At 38.9% G+C, this 24096-nt stretch overlaps 1 protein-coding gene across 2 annotated transcripts; it reads left to right on the top strand.

Annotated features, from left to right (window-relative positions):
- The first annotated feature begins 4 nt into the window (after positions 1-4).
- On the top strand, positions 5-22068 carry tmem64 (transmembrane protein 64). Of its 2 annotated transcripts, none has more exons than XM_088600660.1 (3): positions 5-1519; positions 15727-15882; positions 17298-17618. In XM_088600660.1, the coding sequence occupies exons 1-3, from the start codon at positions 809-811 to the stop codon at positions 17304-17306; spliced, it is 876 nt and encodes a 291-aa protein (XP_088456786.1). In that variant the 5' UTR covers positions 5-808; the 3' UTR covers positions 17307-17618. The 2 variants fall into 2 exon arrangements, with proteins under 2 accessions (XP_088456786.1, XP_088456785.1); XM_088600659.1 differs by lacking the exon at positions 17298-17618 and adding an exon at positions 17632-22068 and having other exon boundaries at positions 8-1519.
- The last annotated feature ends 2028 nt before the right edge of the window (positions 22069-24096 follow it).

Genomic DNA, 24096 nt, shown 5'->3' with positions numbered 1-24096 from the left:
TTGGGATTCTGGGAAAACAAACATCAGCTCTGAATAGCTGACACTGGTGGTACTGTAGGCAGGGAGCAGAGCATCACAACTTTTGTGCTCATTAAATTTTTTTTTACAAGCAGGAGACAACTGCCGCAACTCGAGGGCGATTCTGACGTGAATAAGTGACATGAAGTAAATGGGAACGAGGGTAAAAAAGAGGTGACGTGTGACAAGGAGCAGGGGCGACCTACTCATAAACTTGGAAGAGCTCTGTGATTTGCCACATCCTCAGGATTTTTCTTTTCAAGCCCATCTTCTTGCACTTTCAGTACTCTGTTCGTCCCAATGGTCCTGGGCGATCTGTTTGGTGCGTCGGATTGCGATAGAGAGGGAGACTATGGAGGTCTGCACATCGGAGAAACAGCACGAAGATGTGAAGCGCGCACCCCTGGATTGGAATAATTCACGATTCGTGTCTCCCCGAGAAGGAGATCGTCCAGGAAAGGAAACTAAAGGAGCGGATTAATGTGTTAATAATCGGTTAGCCTGTAGCTGATGATCGCCTTCCGCGATGTAATTAATAAAGATTTGTGGTGCACCAGTTATGGTCTTAGGACATTTTGGGGTTTTTTTTTTAACAGTTTTTGGGTATGTCTTAAGATCTGTAATACACAATAATGCCCATGTAAAAGCAACGACCGCATGAAGTTAACATAAAGAAAGGGGGTTGCCAGAGACGCAGCGGACGGGCTGTTTGTGGTGGAGCATTTATTTGAGCAGGTCCCCGGAGTCGGGGCTGCCTCAGCGTATCCAGGCGAGGCGACGGTCGTCCAAGATGTGGAGTCTGGCGCTGACGGCGCTGCAGGTCCTCGTAAAAGCTCTGAAACACACGGCCGGCAAAAGCCAGCTCGTCGTCAACCGCTGGCTGCAGAGGTCTGCCCCCGATGCGATGGACTGCGAGAAGATGGAGATCTTGATCTGCAGCGGCTACGACGAGAGAGCCGCGGGTGCGAAGCCGGACCTGGACTCGCAGGGAGACGGCGGCGGTGAAGCCGGGGTCTGTTTTTTCGGGGAGTTCAGAAACCCGTGCTGCCTCACGACTTTCTGCTGCAAGAGCGCCCTGCTGGCCTTCATTCTGGCAGTTGTGTGCTTTTCCTCGCTGGCCCTGGTGCGCCAGTACCTCAAGGACTTGCTGGTTTGGCTGGAGGGCTTGGACAGCCTGGTCGGAGCCCTGCTGTTCATCCTCGGGCTGGTCGTGGTCTCTTTCCCCTGCGGCTGGGGCTACATCCTGCTCAACGTGGCCGCGGGCTACCTGTACGGCTTCGTCCTGGGCATGGGGCTGGTGATAGTCGGGGTTTTGATAGGGACTTTCGTCGCCCATGTGGTCTGCAAGAAGCTCCTGACCGAGTGGGTTTTGGCCAAGATCGAGAACAACGACCAGCTGAGCGCGGTCATCCGAGTGGTGGAAGGAGGGAGCGGACTTAAAATCGTTGCCTTAGCAAGACTCACGCCGATACCCTTTGGACTCCAAAATGCGGTGTTTTCAGTAAGTGATGTGATAACGCGTGTTCTGTGATAACATTCATCTTTACTAGGTGCTGATCTCATTGGCAGTGCTAATGTGTAACGCAGTAAAGACGGCTTTAGGACAGATAAGAGGACCTTAAAAAGAGGGGGGAAATTCTTCATATCTGGGCTCAACTCGGCACTACTGCAGTTGTGGTGATCGTGTAAACACAGTATGATGAAGCGACACGGTTAACGGTTCTGGCAAGTTGTACTTTTTCCAAGACAACCTTTGAACACCAACGCCGACGAGGAGTCATCCCACTACCACAGCAGCTGTGACTAATGCAGCATCACCTACGAGTCGTTTGCGTAACTTCCCTCAGCTGAATCCCGTTACTACGTGTACTTAACATTTTTAAAACCATTTTTCCACGAACTGGCTCACAGAATTAAGTAGCTATGAAATACTGTTGTCGCTGCGGTTTGTTTAAACCCGCCAATTTCTGTAGCGGCTTATCCACTTTTTTGAAGGCTCCTAGAGGTTTCATATATTGACATGAATCCTGATCCTTTTGGGCAACAATTGTACTTGTTGAGCTGTTGCGTCGTGTTAGTGTCAGGCAGTGAGTGTTAAGCTTCTTCATTGCACTGGGGGATCTGCTCTTTCTCGTGTGTTTGTAGAGAAACCCAACTTGCCAAAATAAATTTTTTGGTAGTTTGATAGGTAGGAAACTTGACACAGGGTCCCCCAAGAGAAGCAAGACAAATGCTTGCTAATGAAGCTTTCTGCTTGGTCTGTTATGTGTTTCTTTTCCTGCTTTGACTGTCCACAGTAGTTTGTGAATTCCCCACCCAGTGCGCTTAAGAAATAAGTTAGCAACCTTATGCATGTAGAATATGATGACAAAGTAGACCATTAAATATTGTTTTCTTTTTTTAATGATTTAACCCTCTACCATACTTTTGATACACTGATTTATTTTGAATTATTTCCATGCATCTTGGGTGGGATGGCTAGAATCATTGCTCACCAAAAACACAAGGCCTCAAGAGCTAATGTATGACACTTTTGTTGAGAAACCAGTTACTAGTTAGGAGACCCTTAACTGGGGTGTATACACAATACCTGCTTCATAAGCTATGTCTGGGGGGGGACTTGTTTAGGTGCATTCCACTCCCTGAGGTACAATTTCTGTTAATTATTTGAAGCTTAATTGCAGACTGTATTCCAGAGATGTTGGTGGAGTGGAGACCATTAGTTCATTTTCCTCCAATATCTTAAAATCTAGAGGAATGTTTCTTTTTGCTGTTTGAACTTGAATTACAGTACATGACCCTGCAAGAACATTTTCATATTTGCTAAACCCAAACATGCTTGTGTTAGTATCTTGGATGTATTTTAACACCTGCTATATCCTCGGTTATTATATTTTTCCTGTGGAGACTAGTTTAAATTAGTTTGCAGTGTTTTCTCTGATAGAAGAGTGATAGTCAAAATTAATTCCTGCAAACACTTTAATTCCCTATGACTTGTTTGTTTTATCATTTATTAATTTTGCACATAGTATGCATGTTTCATGTTCTGGCTGAGCCCATTATCAATGATCATAAGATATTTCTAGCTTGATTAGATTATATTCAGATATACTATTTTTTGCACGTAGTATGGAAATTTCATGCATTGGCTGAGCTCCTGACTGGGTCATTCTAATCAAAGATCAGATAATTCTAGTTTGATTAGATTAAGCTTGTTTGGTTTCTCTCTCTGAGATTTTCCTCTTTACGGAATTGGCGATGTAGTGAAAAATGCCTTCACCTTTCTGTGTGGTGCCCTGAACTTCAGTGGTGAAGAACAGTGAGTCCTCTGTTTTTTAAAGGCACTTTGGAAAAGTTCTGTGAAGTTGCTCCCCCTGCAACACCACAAACAGTGACTCCTAACATATTTCTGTGCTATGTTTATGCTGTTGAAAGTAGCGTTTGTGCCTTTTCAGTTCCTGAGATATTAGGCTGTTTTGTTTACTCATATTAAGTTATTACTTCTTATTGTGACTGCAGCATTATATCATCTTTCAGCTGGGGGTGGTGTATGATTTTAAAATCAAGTAGTGTTTTGTAATATATTAACATTTTTGTTTCAGTGGAATTATTCAGGTATTGAAATCTCAAGTTTTTTAATATGTATATGTATGGTATTATATACAGGTATTTGTGTTTCATGGCTGGTTCGTATGATGTCTGCTTCAAAGGAGTGGTTGGCACCACCTTGTTTCAAGATGGATATTATGTCTAGAACAAAATGTAGCTGCTCTGTGATCAGCAATGTATCCTCATTCCTCATCATTTTACTTCATTACAGGATTCAGTGATTTGCAAGCTGAGAGAGATGAGGACTGTAATACAAGTGACATTTATGCAATGCGGTCAGATATTCCATGATTGAAATTTAAATGATGCAAGTACCTATTTTTTGACAAATGACTAATTTACCCAAATATATTATAAAAACAATTGCTAATTCGAAGAACATGTGGAAGACATCCTTTCCAACATTTCAGACAACGTTTTGACCAATGGAATGCTTGTTCTTTCATTCAGAACCATTGAAATAGTCGACATTTGTGAGGTTTCACTTCCAATGTTGTTTTGCTGATTTGTTTTAAAATGCAGTTTACTTTTTCTATAATACCCGAATAGTGGTAACTTTTCTACATGCACGTGTAAGTGGCGCACAAAACACCACAACAGAACACCTTGATTCATGCACTGTCTTTTCATTTGAGTATTTGCGTTCGTTTGCTAGTACTAATCCTTTAAAATCTGCAATCCAAAAACAAACAAATGCTGGTTTCAACGGCACCAAAAAAACAAATAGGGAGTCCCTGTAGTCTATATTCCCCCGTATTACGTTAAAGACATTTTCCACAGTCCCCATAGGGAGATCTGCCACTACCTGTACCAGGGAAATGTGCATGTCTGTGGTGACCTCAGTGCAAGCACTGGTGCACTGCAACAGCACACAGGGGAACCCTCATACAGTACATGTGCAGAGTCAGTCTGTACCACATCTTTCCTCCAATGTTGTTTTGTTGCTTTGTTTTGAAACGCAGTCGCGACAGTGAGGTGAAGAGAAATGGGTAGGAGTTCTTAGTGTAAATGGCATGGTTAAGAGGGGACTCTCTGGGAGGGTTCACTTACAGTTCAGGTCTGGGCAGGTGTGTGGTGGACAGTGCTGTCACTGTCCTGGACTACTCCTCTATTAGTGCATTCACTGTTAAGCCACAGACCACCTTCCTAACCACAGCCAGTTTAGAATGTGTACCACAAAAGCATACCAGCCCACAGACAGACTGACACAGCCCAGCAAGCTGTGTGGCCTTAACCAACCATATAGATGGGCTACAAACTGCCTCGAGGGATACCAAAGCACTGAATGGTCATAAACTCAGACATTATTGTGCACTGTAACAAACCAATAAAATAAGCATACATTTCACAATAAAAATGATGTATATTGGAAATTCTCCTTGTTTAAGCAACGTGTATCGGAGAGGCAACTTCACAGGCTGAGAGACATCACCCGTGAAGGCTCGAAGGTGCTATTACTTGGGTAGGAAAGCAGCACAAATGCTGTTTTCAATTTCACAAAGCACCAAACGAATGAGACAGGCTCAGTTCACCCGAGCTGTTTGCGGGAGGGGGGCTGAGTGACCTTGTATCTCCGAAACGACACCAGCACAGACAGACCTGGTGGGTTTCACTGATTGCTCTGTTTGCAGAGGGAGGCAACTTCACAGAAGCCCGTAGAACCCCCCCCCCCCCCTGGAGAAAAGGTGCTGTGCAAGTGCAAGGAATCGCTACATTTGGGTTCCATTCTTTTTCCAAAAATGGAAAATAAATGGATTGTGCTCAACAGCCGTGTCTGTTAATGATAAGAAGAACAGTTTGATGTAATAACACAAGTTGGAAGCCATCACCAACCCCACTTACTTCAATAATTTCTTGAGGTCAGACGCACTGCTGTAACGGGTCTGCACGTGACTCTCTTGCCTGAAGTAGTCAAACAAATATTTTACATCGGTTAACAAAAATTGCTCCATTGCGAACGACCATTCAAATCAATAAAGCAGTCTCAAGCAGGAACACTGAATTCAAGCTGATAAACCTAACCTGATGTGACCGTTTCAGTATATTGAGCCTTTTGGAAGAAAGATCGCTTTCAGAAATCGGTACTGTTTTAAATGAGATTTCTCCTAAACAGCATCTCCCATTTTTGGTCAACCTGTGTTTTATTTTTAATTATTAAGCACAAATGGTATACAGTGTAGGCAAATGCTAAAATACATTTGTTTAAGTGTATGAGAGAGGGGGGAGTTTATTTGCCATATGTATGTGCGCATTGGGATTCTTATTCACACTGTTCTCTTGGCTACAATACTGGTGGTGAATTATTGTAATTATAGGGTTTAAAAAACATTTTTTTCCATTCATTGTTATTTCGTATCTTTCCCTTATGTGAACAGGGTAAGGTTTCTTCCTCTAAGACCAAGAGCACACAGAACCTTATCAACAGCCTGCAGTTTGCATTCAGAGAAAAGAGTAGACAATGCAATACTTTTAAAATACTATTTTTAAATGCAGTGTATCAGCATCTTGATGAAGCATAGACTTTTGTAAGAATCGTATTGGTTATTTTTTTTGCTCTGCTTACAATATAATACAACCTCTGTTGGCAGCACAGAACCTATCAAGGAACTTCAGATTAAACAGTTACTTGATAAGGTGGGACCTAGACGTCTTACCAGACAGGTCTCAGCAGGTCACATCGGGGAAATGGTTATCTGACATTCACCACACTTCCACTGGGTCACCACAGGGCTGTGTCTTTCCCCCCAGTGTTCGTTTCATATTGGACACTGACCATTGTAAGAACACACAGAAACGCATCTTATTGCATCTGCTGATGACACAGCCCTGGTCAGCTTATTAAAGGACCCAGGAAATCACAATTTAGAAAAGTTTAACAGAAACTTTTTATTTTCCCCTTGGGAAACCCAGCTACTTTAAGGTAGCCAAAACTATTTTAACAGTTCTCCATGAATCATTTATTGACAGTGTTTTAACATGCTGTCTTATTTGTTGGTTTGGCAACTGCAGTTAATTTGGAAAAAGCAAAACAGCACAATCACTGTGGCAGATCAAATCGACTTACTGTAAATGCCCTGTACAAACAGTGTTCTAAAGAAGGTCAAGAGCATTATGGAGTGTGTGGCTCACCCCCTCCGCTGTGAATTCACACTGCGCCCATCTGGGAGTTGCCTCTGTGTTCCTGGGTATACTGGCAAAAGACACAGGAAAGCTTTTATTCCCCTCTGCAATCTCACTCTCAAACAATGGAAAATAACTCTCTTATCTCCCTTAGCAGTGTTGTACTGTATTCTTTGTTGCTGATGTTTGTTTTTTGTTGTGTTGCTGTGTAGCTCTTCCGCCATATAACTGATTTCCCCATAGGGATACAAAGGTTGAACTGGATTGGGCTACGAGCTGCTGCCACATTCTCTCTCTTGCCCTCTACTCCCCTCGGTGATCCGGACACAAGCCTGTCAACCATTGAAGGGGAACTGCATTGCTGTTTTTACATTTCGGGGTTACTATGAATCGGCACTGATGAGTGCATTTCAAACCCCCTTGAAGCTACCGCAGCACAGTAATATGTATAACTTCCAATTTACATCACAGGAGAGATGAGATTTCAGGTATACGTAGCGCCACATCGCTGTCACTGTCTGCGGTTCAGAATGAGGCAACAGTGATGCGAATGTGGCCCTATTACATTATAAACGTTTTATTTAATTTTATTTATTTAGTATTTTCATGAAACCGACATGCTGTACAAGGCAACATGTTTTTTAAATACTTTAGTTTTTCAGAAGAAGAGAAACCTGCCAACCAACTAAAATACACTCATATACATTTTCTTGCTTTGCTCTAGTGCTCTGTTATTTATATTGGTGGTTGTCTTGCTGGTAAATTACTCCGAAAAGAAAGTGCCGCTAGTCCCGCTAGAAATTATCGTCTGAAGTTGATTTGAATGAATGCAGTTGAACTCAGTTCAACATATTCACTTTGAGATGGTTTTGCCAACAAATACTACTTGATAACTCAGCCTGCAGATCATGTTCAAACATTTCTGGGGTGAAATGTCTGCTGAAGAACCTGTGCTTATTTAATTGTACATCATAGTGAATCTGGCTGAGAAAGTTGTCGATGGGCCCAGCATCAGTGCCTGTGTTTATTACCCATCTCTTGGCTAGTTGAATACCCTTTGGAAAAGGATAATGATAAACAGTGTAGCATTGTTTGAGTTCAAAAAGACAAAAAAGGATTATCGTTGTTAGGAGACCATGTTTCTTATTTGCTCACAGTGACTAGTGAGCATGAAGGGCTGTTTCACATTACAGTTCGCACAGGCTCTCTCTTTTGCCCATAGAGAGGCCAGTGGTTTCTCGTCTGCCTGCGACAATATGCCACCCGTACGATTCTTTCACAAAGTGCATGATTTTGCACTTATTTTGAAAGTTGTCAAATTTCACAAGATGGTCAATTGATTTATTTTGACCAGATTTAATCATCAGTCTGAGAAATCGGGACTGCAGTTCCACTTTAAAGGACAGTAACCCTTTTGGTGAGCCTGCAGTCCTGCTCTCCTGTTCTTCCTCACAGGCAGGGCCGTGCAGTAGTTTGATGGTCATTATCTAGATGTGTTCATGCAGCAGCTAAACAGGGTTCACTTCCAAATGACATAAGTTTCGAGGAACCGAACTCTTACATAACCCGGGGATTGGGTACACTTGAAATATGAGGATTTCTGCTTAAATATAGCTCTAAAATATTTCATATTTGCTTGAGCTGTAAATTAAGCTAACCTTTTAAGTTTATTTAAAGATTATGCTTTGAGCTATTGGCCATTTTGTGGATATGTTTTAATTGTATTCAGATTATTTTTTGTATTATTTGCACATTACAGTGATTCACAATGATACTTAAGGATTTTGCTGCAATGATAATATTAATAATTATATTATCAGAAGGATAATGGTAATCTGATGTCTAGCATGATAAACGTGGGTTTGATTCCATTCTGTTTCACCACATGCTCTGAACATAAGACAGAGCAGTCTGGCACTCATAGCTAACGCTAATCACATTTGGCACTACTGAGAAAAAGCACCAAACCAGTTTAACAGGCTGCGCGGGACAAGTGGGGATGTCGTTTTCTTTTTTGCAAATCAACAAAAAACAGGATTTGCCAAGCAGCTGAAATAATGTACATAAATGCACATGCATGCTGATAATGAAGCAGAACCCTGTCAGTCTGCCTGGACAAAAATACAGAATGAGAATGTTACAGTACATCTGAAAACCAACCAGATCTGCAAAATGTCTTGTGTATTCCTCATGCATTAACATAGTCCTGAGAACTTATTTTTAAGTCCTTCTGCATGAACTACAGAGTTAATTGAATGGATGCTGGATAAAAGAACTCACGGAACAGGACCTTTTATAAAATAAATTAAATGAAAATTTGTGAAGTAGCATTACTGTGAGGCATTTAGGCTGTAGTACCTTTTGTGTGTTGATTCTATGAGAGCAGAGCTTTCTCAGCCCCCAGTACTGTCTGATTAATTAAACACAGGTCACTCCTACTTATGAGGCTATAGGTTTTATCTGTTAAGTTTAAAATGAAATGAAAGAGTAAAAGGAAGACAAAGTTCCCCATGAGACAAGATTTCACTGTTAAAATGTCTATGGTTTTATGATTTTTTTTGTCAAACATTCGATCTAAGAAGTGAAAATTAGTGAATAAATGTGTTCCCATCGATGTCTATTGCAGGAAGCTATATTGCAGAGATGACATACTTATGAAATCCATTGGATTTCCAATCCAATAGGCTCCTGACTGTATCCTTATGCAATATTTGTCTGGCATAACGGATAAAATTAGTAAAAGGTGAGGTCGATCGAGTTAAGACTTCATAGAGGTAAATCTGACCAGAATTGCACTGGCCTTGACTGGACTTTTACAGCATGTTCTATATTAGTATACTAAACATGTGTGATAACACAAGGCTATTGGTTTTAAACAGCAGAAGGTAAGAGATAATAATGTAGTCTACACAATGACTCCTGCCATGTGTCCAGTAGCCATGGATACCTTGAGTCTTATGTTTCCCTTCTGCATTACATTGCTTCCAGGTCTCATTATTTTGTCGTGTATGCTGGCACACGTCCTAGCAGAAGAGGAGGAGTTAAGGGGTACTTTTTGCGTTAATGAGGTGTAGCCTTTTGGACAGGTAAATGATTTGTACCGCCAAAGCAGTTTAGCTCGAGGAGGGAAAGGTTTTTGCGAGTAATGCTGTTGTCGGGCTTGGGTTTTCTGTGTGCAAGAACCTCATCTCCACAGTGCTGCAGTGGTGTGTATTACTGGCAGGAAAGGTGCTGAAAAAACTAAATCCAGGCACCACAGTCCATTTCGTTTCCATATCCACCATGAAATTATAGGCAGAACGTGAGAAGCTGTCCTTAGTAGCTAAACTCGTTTACTAACAATTTTCATCCAATGTTTTGGATGATTTCCTGTGGGATTACATCATGTGTATTACTGCAAACTTATTTTAATGTATTTTTTGAGTGGATTAGTGGGACCTCTATCTTCTTACTGCTTTGAGAGGTAAAGAAGTCGGGCAGGATACAGCACACCAGCTGAAGCCAAAGGTGACGTGACCAGTGCTATATAAATAGCAAGTGCAAACTGAATTAAGCGTCTGAGTCAATAGTCCCGGCATATTTTTACAGTCAGTGTAAATTTATTTTATACTCCTATTCAGCTAAACTAATTTATTGTTAAAACCTTAAGTGGCTCAAATGATAAAAGTGCTACTCCAAATGGAGGTTGTGCTCTATGATTCAGGTTTTACCCTTTTATGTCAGGGTCACATCTTTGTGATCAAACTCCCCATGAGGTGGTGCTCAATAGGTTGTGCGCCATTGGTAGTAACAGTGGGATTAATCGTTCGGAGCCAACAACTTCTGAGCATCTGCAGGCTTGTGTTGATGTCATTGAGGGTACTGATGGTGATGTCCAGTCCGCACTGAACCTCCTGTATGCTGCTGTAGAACTTACAGGACCTTTCTGCTCTCCTTCATTTAGAAATACTGATTTAGGCAGACGAAAATTGAAGAAATTATTAATTTAGATTAATTAAACAGAAAATTCACGACACTGCAATGTTGAAAATATTGTGCCTTGCTAAAATGCGGAGACAGCAAGTAATCAAATCTCTGTTTCACAGAGATTTCTCTCTGGAAAGCAGCTGTTTGAATAAACTAAAAAGTAATGGATAGAGAAAAGGCTCTTACCGAGCTTTATTTAAGACATAGCACCCATAAGGTACAGAAAATAATTAAGACAGATTGTTAGTGGTAGAAAAAGGCTCATGGGAAATGTAATTATCCGAGTCTTAAAAACAGTACTTTCCATATAGTCATTATTTACTGTATATTGTTAGTAATGGCCGTTTGGCTCCGTCTGGAAATGTTACGGTGTTGTGAGGAACTAATTTGTGTTAGGTTTTTTAGACATGTTTGTTCAGAGATTGTTCTCTTCGTTACAAAATGCATCCTACTGTATGTCAACCAGCCTGATAAGGGAGATTTATTTTTCTTTAAGGAGCTGTATGTTTCATTTCAATGCGATATCAAGTTATGGCTTCAGTTTTCATACCTGCAGTTTCACTTGAAACTGTGAGTTTTTTTTATTTTCTATACATCTTTTATGGTTTTATTAGGCATTAACTTTAATCTGATTTTACAAAGTACATTTGTCTTTACATAAGTGGCATCTCAGCTTTCTGGGTGATGTATGCTACAGCAGAAATCACTGCATTAAAGGAGTAATTCAAAACCTTGTACTGCAAAGACAGCATAGTTGGTTCTTGGCAGCAGTGATCTCCAGGTTTTGAACTGGGTGAAATCAAGATACAGGAGCAATTGATTGTGTGTGGATTCTTTACAGGTTTTAAGAGTTGAGAAGTTAACTCATTGCATCCATTAGAAAAAAATATTTATAATCCAAATGTTTAAAAGGCTTGTATCATGAGGTTTTAAGCCTAAACTGTAATTAACCTTGTAGTTTAGTCCTTGATCATGGAAGGTAAAAGAGCCTTACCACTAAAGTCAAAAGGATGATTTAAAAATCTGAAGGCATGGCATGCACTAAAATAAACGTTAGTCTGATTTCTTTTGATAATATTTTTTTTTGGCTGCAAGAATATCCTGAACCATTTATTGCATTATTTAGACCCATTTTAAAGGGGACATCTAAAAAAACACTTATCCTTTGTTTAGTCCTACAAGCAACTACTGTATTTGTAAATATTTTGAAAAATACAGAAATTGGATTTGACACATTGGATGAACTTCTGCCCGTGCACCGAGTTTATTTGCAAACCAATATCAGAACTGTATTTTTTCCCACATAATGCAATCATTTTTCATTCTTTGTTCTGATGATGTTTTGCATTTCAGAGTCAAATAATCAATGAATGCTGGAATAAGCATTTTTCCAGCAAGAGAAAATTAGCTTTGCAGAATTATCTGATTGGCACTTCTTTTTCTCAAATTCTAATCCAGTGTGACAGCTCATTTTCCGTACAATGTAAACCACGTGGACATTCGTCTTTAAAAAAATAATGTTCCACTGTGTTTTTCGAAGTTATTAAATAACAAAAAGGCATTTCAACATGACAAAATGCACTGATTTACAGAAAATAAGTTACATATGTTACTTATATTTTTTATACATAGTGTACTTTACTACACCTAAAGCTACAACCTTTAAATATTTTAGCTTTAAAAATAGTTAAAATATTAAACTATAAATACTGTATGATCTCTCATCTTCAAATTAAATGAAGCTGATGTTTTGGATATGCATTACAGATTCTTAATGAATCTAATCAAAATAGTTTTTGTCCTCAGAGGCCCAATGTATTTCTAGTTATTTTTTCTCCATTGGTACCCTAAACCTCACATAAAACCACAGTTAACCAGCACTCCTCTGTGTGTTTTGGGAAGAGCTTTTTGAACTATACCTTGACAGAAACTGAACTCAACTCATCATTGTTTAAGAATAGTTTTGACTTCCTTTAACACACATTTAATTAGAAAATCCTGCTTCAAAGCTTCAAAAATGTATATTTTAGAGTTTCATCAGTGTCTGTCAAAGGAAGAGGAGGCTCAGTTGTACTTGTTTTCATCATACGTACATTTTGAAAGCTGGAGTTGCCTGAACTGCCTCTGAATGTAAATGAAGCTCTTTCCCCCTAAAATAATCTGTGATGAAGGACAGAAGAACAGTCTTTGGTACAGCATCACAAATGTTGAACACAACACTTCAGTAAACGGAGAATGTTTTTTTTTTATTTCAGTGTACTTTACATACAAAAATGTTTTAGTAAATTTTGGCTTTTGCTTTCTCAACCTCTGAATAAGCTATCAAGTTAACGGTGACTCAGTCATAAACATGTAGTGGAATGAATCAAACAGGGTTTTTTTTTGCTTTCTGGGTTTTCTTTGCATTATATTCCTTTTAGAACAATATATAATACTGGATTTGCATGATGAACTTTGAGTATCTGTTTTGTACAACAGAGTAGTCTTGGCAAAGTCTGTTAATGTCACTAGCTCAGGGGAGCTCAGTCTGCCGAGTCTTATTAAAGTGATCTTTGGCACACTGTTTAATTACTGATTACTGATTAAGGTTTCACACTTGGCTCTGATGTCAAAATACTACAACTTCTGATGTCAAAATACTACAAGCATTGTATATAATATCGATTAGAATAAAAAGAAATATGTCCATAATATTTACAAAAGCATAAAAAATTACAACAAACATAACAATTCCGATTGCAGGTGAATCTCTGATGGAAGGGGCTAAATTTCTCACCCTCTGGGAAGTTGTAACAAGAAGATGTTCTCTTCCTTCTGTGATTTACACAGCACTAGCAAGCATCAGCAGATCATAGTGTTTGTTTTAAAATGAGTTTTTCCGCTAAATAATCAGCTGCCAGACTGTTCAGTGCTTTAAATACAAGTAAACAAGTTTTAAAGTTAATGCTATAATGTGGGTGGATTGTGGGTTTGTGGCTGATTTTGCTTCCTTGCAGCTTTTTTGCCCTGGGTTCAGTTCTGGCGGTGAGCACTTTCCCCATCATGTAATTATGGAGTTTGCATATTTTGCCTGGTTTGTGTGGGTTTATGCCACATGCTCTGGTTTATTTCCGTCTTCCACCAACATGCTTGCAGAAGAGCTTGGTGCCTCTAAATCTTTCCTGTGTGTGCATGTGCGTATGATGGACCAGTTCAAGCTGTAGTTTCGCCATGTGTCTTATTAAATATGTCATTCTCTTCAGTGCTGAGAATATTTTTACATTCAGCCTTATTTTAATGTAACTGTAAAATATGCTTTACTGTAAATATGCATCCACTTTACAACTAGAAATAGAATTTTCTATAAAATCCGCAGGGTTGAGGGTTTGTGCCATATTTATGAATGGTTTTGACAAGTGGGAGAACTTAATGTTGAGAAAATAATCAAGGGTCCACAGTGGATCCTTCAGGAACACCACATGTCTATCTGTCCATTCCTGAAACGTTTCGGTTTGTTAAATTTGATGCAAACCAGCTCAGAAAAAGTTCCTAAAAGACCCTCTGAAATTATCTTAAGATGAAGATAGATAGATAGATAGATAGATACTTTATTGATCCCGTGAGGGAAATTGCAGAAAGATGGTAAGATGGTAAGAAAATTACAACTTAAATCTAAAACAACTACATATGCAATTTGAGTACTCCTTACACATTGGCATTTCTCATTAAATTCAACCAGTGAACTGATTAAATTGATCAGGGCTCACATCTTCCAAGTCTTTACACAAGGATGATGTAAGGTAAACTTGCACAACTGGATTTTATCTCCATAAAACTGGCCACCACCGTTTTAAATACTATTCTTTCAAGCACATGAGCTGTAAATGGAAGGTGTGAAATAGTTCTTTGCGTTACTTAGAAATTAAAGTGAGATTTATTGAGTGAGGGTTTCACAAGGGCAGTTTTAAAAGCAGCTGAAAAAATGTCCCAGTAGACAGAACTGTGAACTGCAGCAAGTGTACAGATGTGAGAAATAGCGCAGTTGAGTTGGGCGAAGTTGTTTCTGGAGAATGCTAAAGAAGTGACTATAGGTCACTTTGAGTATAGGTCTGGACACCCTTTGTTATTACCATGAATGGGTGTTTATGAGTAACTCCCAGAAAAGACTTGTTCCTGATAATGTTGCCTGAAATGTCACGTACAGCAGTTATTTGTCATGTCATGTGCAACAGGTGTGTTTAAAATTCAGAATAATGGCCAGGGTCATTTCTACACAAGGGCATTATCTGTAGTACAGCTGCCTTTAGTTCTCACCTGTTAATAATAGAGAATGAGTTTGTTTCTGATAAAACTGTTGAATTTATGGCACAATTACATCAGAATTAATTTTTTAATTGAAACTTTTAATTTTAATTTGAGAATATTGTTTAATAATAGAATTATAACTGTATTATAGGATTCATTTGTCCATTGTGGAGGAAGGAACTCTTTAGTTGTCTTTGTTTTCTTTAATAAAGTAAAGGAAACAAAGCTCTCCTTGCTAAGCTTGGTGCTTGTTCTCTCACTGCAGCAAAACTGCCAGTCTTGGGTGGGAAGACTGTGCTTCTGAGGAAAAAAGGGCTTTAAAATGTAAGAAAACAAGAGAACGGTCTCTTCAACAGAATTAAAGCGGTATCTAATAAAAACACGAGAGGCTTTCTGTGTAATGTGATTGGAGCTAACTAAAGTAAAATTAGTTTTTTCTTCAGGACAAAGTCCCCGGTTCAGCAGTGAAGACACTGGGGAGCTACAAACAGGCCTCTGTGTGCAATACAACGCTGGCAGTTTGTACAGTAAAGAACTACAGCAGCCGAGACGTCAGTGAAGCTCAGTCCGAATTCCTAAATACGTTACCTTTTTGTTCCCTAATAAAAGGCTTGTGGTAACGTGTTAATTAACTGCTTTGCCAAAGATCTCATTTGGGATTGAAGTTGTAAGCCTTGTGGGTCACTGTACAGTACATGCCTTACACGTGTGTGCTGCTCTGTCACACAGATCACAGACGTGTCCTTGCCAAACTACCTTGTGGCATCTTCAGTTGGACTGCTCCCCACCCAGCTGTTAAACTCCTACTTGGGGACCACACTGCGGACAATGGAAGATGTCATTGCAGAGCAGAGCGTCAGCGGGTATTTGGTTTTCAGTCTGCAGGTATGTCTGGTCTTCATTTTTCTCATGTCTCTCAGACACATGTCATTATGGGAGTGAAATGCCATTTGGGCGTGTGTAACCAGTGTTCATGTTTCTGCTGAAACCAGTTTTTGTGAATGAAGTGGAAACATTCCCAACATGTTTTGCAAAACACTGGTTGCAAAAGCTTAACCTGTGAAAAAACACTGACTTTAGTTTATGGTTTCAGGGTCAGGAATCTAGCAGTTGAATACGATAAACCATAATCGAGGTTTTGTGCTATCTACAGTATTACATCATTGGGTGTAAATTAATACAATGCTGATACATTAACTTTAATAAACGCAAGTCACTTTTGATTAAGGCATCAACCAAACAGTAACAACCTGAGATAAAATCATTTGTTAAATATTCACCCAGGACAAGCTGAGTTACTATACATTCCTGCTATTGACTGTGCTGTGGTTGTGTTCACTAAAGTTCTGAAGTGTCTTTCAAATACACACACTAAAAGTGGTAAGAGGAACCATAAAATGTTATCCATTGAGAAATGTGGAACTGTTCCAAAAACTAGAAATATTGCAGTGTGTGAATTTGACAATGAATATGTTGTTTGCTTCTCCAAAATATAGACATAAACAAATGGAAGGACATTTTTTTTCTTATTGATTCATGCAGTATTAGAGTATTATTATTTATTATTACTGCATGTATATTATCTGTTATTCTTTATTTGATATGTCATAGAGCATAGTCCAAGAATCTTATTGTATACATTTCGGAAGAATACAACAGTATTTTTTCTCACCATCCTTGGTGATTGCACTGAATCGTGTCTGATCTACTGGCAAACTTTCTGTTAGCTGGTGGGAGTTTTATTCCTGTCTCTTCACTGCTGTTTTCCTTCACTAAGCTCATTTGCAAGAAGGAAACCACTAGTCTTCTAGTGTTTTGCTTTAAAACATATTTTTAACATAATCGGGAGTAGTTTCGAGAATACAGTACAGCTTGAACGATTTTTTTAACTCGTCTTATTACTAGAGTTGTTTCTGTTGAATGAAAGGGCATTTGTAAAATTAGTTAATTGACAAAATATTGGTTCTGCTGTCGGTGGAGGGCTAAATAAACAATATTCATTGCAAATTTGGACTGGGTTTATTGAAAAGCAGTGCACTTGTTAATGCTGAATGCTGTCCTGTGTATTAGGAATGGGTTCACAGTTATCAGTCTCAGCACAATATTGAATGAGGTGGCATTACTGACGTGATTTTAAGACAAGATTGTCTGATCAGAAGTAAAATCAGAGTGAGGAGTCTTAGACTTCATACTTGGATGCTTGCAACCCTTATGTTGTTTATTAAGACTTAAGCTTAGGCTATTTTAGATAGAAGTGATGGAATTCCCTGTCTCTAAGAATTTTGTGTTACACTCTCTAGGTGTCATGACCAGTATTCCCTTCTTACTCAACATCAAAAGGATGCAGCCCTTGGAGTCTTTAAACAGATGCTGCATAAGTTTGCGTAGTGTTTTGTGAATGTATTTAGTGTGAGCAGTACAAGAACAGGGAAATAAAGATCCACCCAAATGTAAGTGAATGTTAGTTTTGTGCTAGTGGGAGGTGTTTATGATCGCCACATAATATGTTCTTTGACCTATTCTGTCATATCTATTTAATATGAAACCATTATCTGAAATACAGCCTGTTCTTTCATTCCTAGGACTTTGTACAGTCAGTATAAAACTGTTTTATTTTCTTTCCTCTGCAAACAGATAATGATAAGCATAGGCTTGATGTTTTATGTCGTCCACCGAGCACAAGTAGAACTGAATGCAGCTATTGCAGCCTGTCAGATGGAGTTGAAAACATCCTACATGAACGGCAATCCAGCGAACCTCAGCAGCTCCTCATACTGCAGCAAAAGGACTTCAGCAACAGGAGGAATCAATGTGGTTTGAACCCATGCCGAAACCTTGGGGTTTTACCACGTGATTTTGAAACTGATGCCAAGATAAAATTGCTGAGATTTCCAAGACTGCAAATGAAGGGTTTGGCTTGCTGTAATCACAGGCAGTTCAACTTATCTTATACCCGGCTTGTATATTATATTACACAGCCTGAAAAATTGTTGCCGAATGCTCTTACACAAGCAATGTTGCTGCTCGAATGCAAACTGTGATATTTCACAGATATTGTCTCCCTGTTGTCGGGGGAAGGGGAAAGCGGCCAGAGTGTCAAAGTTTTCAGTGCTTATGAGGTACATTTTTATTTTCTCAAAGCTACAAATAAAACTGAAAATTATTCAAGGCAGAATAGATATTTTTTTATGTACCAGCTAAAAAACACGTCTTTGGGTTGAGGGTGTTGGTGGATGCTGAATAGACCAAAGACTCAAATTTGGTTGGCCACAGTAGAAATAAACTTTACAAGTTTTTGGTATGTTATTTGATGGTGTTCAATGCACACGGTGTCCTCTCACACTGCTCAGTTAAATTATTCCATTAGATAATGTTGGTTCAATAATTTTCAAATATTTCTGACAAGAATGCCTTGCATGTAAGGCATTTTGTATGTAAGCTCCAAGGGTATGTTGAGAGGGAATTGTTTACCCTTTTCTACTTTAAAGAAGGACATAATTTGGTGACGGAGGAGAAAAAGTGCATTTTCAAGATAACTGCTTTGGAAAATGTATATCATACTATCATGCAGCCATCTGTTCCATCTCTTGAGTGAATGGTGTGCTGTAAGAATACAAAGGACGTCAGATGCTGTCTACTGCTGAAGTATTGCCTTTGCACACTTTATGACTTTTGATAGCTTGGAGATGGAATGGTATTTTCGAACGTGACAATGAAGACAGTATGCTGAAAAATCTTTCTGAATCCTTGTGAAGGTCAGGGTGCAGATGCATGGGGAGGATCCCTGAAGTGGTTGTTTATTGGGTGATAATCCCAACAGAAAAGAGTGAAAGCACCTGAAAACAATCTTTACATGCGTTTTACAATGTACTGCTAAAGACCTGAAGAATCATATAGAGTATCATTTGAATACGTACAGTAGCTCTTGCCTTATTATAAATGCAATCTCAAATAAAGCCCACGATAACAGACCATGCCGTTTCACCAATTAGCATCTTTTTTTGTTCATCTTGTACTGTGATTTTCCCATCCAGTGTATTAGAGGTATTTTGATATTTGCGTTCTAGACTTTTTTCTCTCTTGTGCTTTATGTTCATTCTGTCTGCTCTCATCAGTGCCCCAGATCCTGATGTTACTGATAGCTGTTCCCGCTTTAGAATCCTGTCCAGTGCTGAATAAAACACAAATGTGAAAAGAGCAAAGGGGAGGACTATGCATGTTAAAAGAAGTCACGCATAGACGAGACTCGCATAATAGCATGTTAATGTCCGTAAGTCGTCACAGGAGGTGTTTTCTACATTGTTCAGATATTATCTTTGCAGTTTCGGGAACAAAAACATCACAAACCTTAAACAAATTGTGCCAAATGTTATACACTGGAAAACAAAAAGCTTAATCCACACTTGTTTTTATAACCCCTTGTTTTCTTTCTGGAAAAAACATCTGCTTTAATACTAAATCTTGCAAATACCTTAACATGACATAATTACTGTATTATCTGCTGCTTTATAGTTTTCACAAGTGTTCTAATCTGAAATTGGGGGAAAGCGTTACCCACTTTGGCTTACACTAGCTTCATCAACCCGAGAGATGACATCGTCACCTGTCCCCTGTAAACTGGAAGCGAGAGCTGAGGAGTGAAAAGGAGAGCCCGTCCCATGTCCTGACATGTGCAGGTCAGCTCCAGGGCTGTTTGCAGGAGCTCGCAGTGTGTGCACTGCCAGGCCTGGGAGCTGTGGAGCCAGCAATGGGATCGGCATTGTGTCTCACTCCTCCATAAGCCTGGCAGTAAAACCTGCATCCGAGTCCGTCGTCTGGCTGGTGAAGAAGCTGTTGTTCGCTCTCCAGGATTACGGCACTAAAAAATAGGCATTTTGGTGAGGCATGTCTTTGATGTACATGCATGTACAATATGGTTCACCTCTTCCAGGGTCTCTAGAAATTAAATAGGTTGAATAGCTGCTGTTGTGATCTGTGTAAGTACAAAAGCACAACTTGCAATTCTATCTTTATATTCATTTTACTAAACCTTTCCAGAATCCTTACGGTTCTCCATTCAGTTTAAGGCTTGGGTTAAATCTAAATTTTGATCCACAGTATTATGGCTTTTTTGCAAGATGCTTTTTGTTTCTTTTTGTTTTTTTGTAAAGGAAATTCCCCACCAAGTACTGGGATTGTGGTTTGCACACTGATTTAATCTAGGTTCAAGTCTCACAAGCCATCACACTCTCTTGGGCTCTTTTATTAAGAGAATCAAGTTCACATTGAACTCTAAGCACTGATAGAACCAAAAGTTCTATTGGAAGTTGATCATTTTTTAAGTTTATAACTTAAGTTTAAGTAAGCTTAGGTTCAAGATCCATCCTGGTGCTTTAAATGTTTTTATTGTAAATTAAAATATAAATGATACAGGACAAATAGAACAGAGTCTCCTTTCCTCACCCCTGTTAAAGTTAAAAGCTCCTTATAAAGATCAGAAGCACTGACAGGATGTTATACTGTACATATGAAAAAGTGAAGAAACCTGTCAATGGAACTTGGTAACACTAGTATATTTTAAAGCACTTTAAGTAGACTACCTTAGAGAATAGCATTAAGAATCCCATTTAACACACATAAAGGATTTTTAGTATGTGTTCCAATGATCTCCATACCCAGTTGTCCACGCTGAAAACAATGCATTATGATGGACTTTTGCTGAAGTTCAACCTCTCAAACCATCACATTTTGACAAAATTATGTTATTGATTTAGATGGGGGGGAAAAGGAGTTTTACATAATTGCATATGTATTGCACATGGCTAATTTAGTATACAGGTTATGTGTTTACGTGGTTTGGATTTATGAAGAATTATTCTGATACATTCTGGTACTGTGTATACCATTCTGTAAGTTACAAATGGTATTGCATGAAAGCTGACAATCAGGTCCTGAGTGATCACTTTTGTTCTGGGGCTTCTACTGGATTTAGCACTGGGGCTACTGATGAGAGGGTGTGTTTTATTATGCTCTTCATTTCCAAGCTTTCAGTTATTAGGATTAGGCATTTACAGTAAATTGACAAGGGCTCTTATATACATACAGTAGGATTTATGACACTGCTTTCATTTGCGGATGCAAACAGCTCTACTGTATGTTCATAAATAGTGAATTGCAACAGTAGAAATGCAAAACTGAAGTGTTTTTTTTTTGTCCTCAGGCATAACAGCCTTATACTGTTAGCAGGTTGTCAATAGATGAATCTGCTTTGTACTTTTTCTTATTGCAAAGTATTTTTCCTTCTTTTTGTAATTTACTCGGATTAGGTAACCATAGAGTTTTAATAAAGGAAAATAATAAGGTACAAGTGCTTTTACCTTCATTCCAGTACAGCTACACCCTGCTGTACTGAACTATTCCTTAGAAGCTACTGTAGATTAAAACAGGAACCTGTTTTATGCTTTCTTGCTGTTGCAGAGGCTACATGTGTATTCTGGATTTAGCAATAATATATAATCTTACAAATCTATGTGTAAATACCCAGCACTCACTTGGCTTGTAATATATTAATCTGCCTTGTACATTTTGCTGCCTACAATACGTTAAAGGGACACTATGACACTAGTGTGTTCAAATAAAAGAAACATGTATCATTTAGCTTTACTATGTGAAAACAGTTGAGGGTGTTGCTATGCTCTGAGAAGTTTAATGCAAAAAAGGAAATAAAGACCAGGTAGGGTTACTTTCATATTGTCCTGTCAAAAAAAAACTTGATTTGAAATGGGAATCTATAAAAACTCTTTATGGCCATTTACACATCATTTTTTATTATACAGAATTAATTAACATATACCAATAGCAACAACTTCCAGAATCCAACAAACTCTAAACTGAAAACTCTATAATTGTCTCAAGTGCATTTATATATTCTGTACTTTGTAATAAAGAGGAATTTTACAATGTGTAAATGGGTATTTATGGCTGTTTCTTGTTCATTGTTACTATTTATGAAATAAAATTATCTTAAATGTAAAACTGTTGTCTATTCCACTCTGGGATGCGAGGCGATTGTTAGAATAAAGTTGAAAACAAAATATGATGTTTGTTCATTTTTTATGGAATGCTGTCATATATATTTTTTCTGAGATATATGTACTAGCTTTGAAAAAGTACTGTTTGCATAACAGTATTGTCAAGCTTATTTTAAAAATAAAAACATTAAGTGACTAAATTATTAAAGATTCTTTTGATATTGGAATGAAGGTTTGATTAAAGGGACCTATAAATTACTAGTTGAAAATTATTTAAATTAATTGTTTAAGTTAAGTTCTTTATTTCTGTCTAGGAAGTGTAACAGAGTCTCCAGCTCCTGTGTTTCACAGACCTATGAAACAGTCCTGTATGGTAATCTAAAGTAACCAAGAAGGATGCTGTTTTCTAGGGAAGTTTAATTTGTTTAATACAATCATTAACCAGAGTAAAGTCCCCTGGTAAGTTTGGGGTGGCAGTATGATGAAATCCAGCGTCCTGGACTTGTTCCAGTTGTCCACACTGAGACAGATTAAATATTTGGTCTTGGGACTGTATGTCAATGTTTCTGGCTCTTGGAGCCGTCCTGTTCTGACCCTTCCCCTTCTGAGTGACTGACTGACTTTCATTTAATCGCGAAGTGTGATTTGCCTTCATTAGATGACCTGGTTCCCCTAGATGTCTCTGTGATTTTCCAGTGGATCAACACTCACCTATTCTGGTCTTTTAAGAGAAAACAAGACTGTGCTAATTGCATGTGATAAGTGGTCAGGACTCTGGACTTTGAATCAGAGGTTTGTGGGTTTGAATCCCAGGTGGGATGCTGCAGTGAGCTCTTGAGCGTGGTGCTTTATGTAGTACCGACATTTATAGGAACACTATTTTGTTCCTAGCCCAGAAACGTTTTGGAGTAATATATTATACAAATATTTAATGATACAAGTATTTACACAATACACAAACACTGTTTAACACTATTATGGTTTTCATTGTTGAGATTGTTAGAAATGCTCTACCCAACTAAGGGACCTTACAAAGACCATCGTATTTATGGTGAACCACCATTTTGCACACACAGGCCACTCAACTGTTTAACTTGTCAGAGTAGTTTTGTGCATCAGAACTACAGTAATTTAGGTTTGCTATAGCAAAGGGTGTGAAAACTTATACAATAAACATATTTAAGCTTTTTTTTTATTTGCAGAAGCTTTTTCCACATATAGAAGTACCGGAGTAATCAAATATATTCACTTTAGAAAAATGTATTCTGTCACGAATGGGCCTCGGCTTTCCGATTAGACCCTACGCGATGCGATGTAACCCGAGACAAACAGGAGGACATCAGGGAAAACACACAAGGGTTTATTCGCGAAGGCAGTGCTCAGTGACAACAGGTGCGCCGGTGAACCGGTGAAAACAAGGCATTCAGGTACAAGCGAATCCATGGGGTAAGTCAGAGCGCAGTCCCATAATCCTAAACCGGGCGATCCATCCAACCAGACAGACAGACACAGGGAAATCAGGAACAGTCCTCCAGATCCCCGGGCTCAGGGAGCGTGATACCAAGGCCTGTGCCCCCAGACGACTCCGCAAGCTTCCGGACATCCATGTCCTAACGCCGAGCCCTGAACATCGGCAGCTCTAGCCTTGTATATCAACACTGATTCTTAACACCTGGGCATAATACAGCAATCAAGCTAGGACGTTGGAATGTGGAGCACCCCCTAGGGGAAAGGATGCTAACCACTAAAATATATCTCTTATAATTCAATAAAACTGGTCAGAATTGGAAGTGGGTAAATATATTTGCATGGCGTTATATACAATACATATTAAGTGTTAACCTGGGTAAAGGCTTCTGCCTAGCAAATAATAGTTGTTCGTGTTAGCAGCACTGTATAATTTTTTGACGGTAAATGTCACACTGAACACATGATTGTTTGTGAAAATGTACAGTAGTTATAGAAGAATTAATAGTATTCTAGCATGTCTTAGACCAGTTTGTTTGTTTTTATTTCTTTTAAATTTAATGCAGGTCAGGTTTACAGTATGTCTTGGCAGCTGATATACAGTACTTTGTTCAAAGTAGTG

The sequence above is a fragment of the Lepisosteus platostomus genome, chromosome 12 (genome assembly GCF_059453375.1).
Source record: "Lepisosteus platostomus isolate fLepPlt1 chromosome 12, fLepPlt1.hap1, whole genome shotgun sequence".
NCBI classification, from domain to species: Eukaryota; Metazoa; Chordata; class Actinopteri; order Semionotiformes; family Lepisosteidae; genus Lepisosteus; species Lepisosteus platostomus.
This window is presented reverse-complemented; position numbering and strand designations above follow the sequence as displayed.

Coding starts and splice junctions, on each gene's coding strand:
- tmem64 (XM_088600659.1), top strand. CDS start 809: ATGTGGAGTCTGGCGCTGACGGCGCTGCAGGTCCTCGTAAAAGCTCTG. Junction 1,520..15,726: donor TCCAAAATGCGGTGTTTTCA/GTAAGTGATGTG, acceptor TCTGTCACACAG/ATCACAGACGTGTCCTTGCC. Junction 15,883..17,631: donor ATTTGGTTTTCAGTCTGCAG/GTATGTCTGGTC, acceptor CTCTGCAAACAG/ATAATGATAAGCATAGGCTT.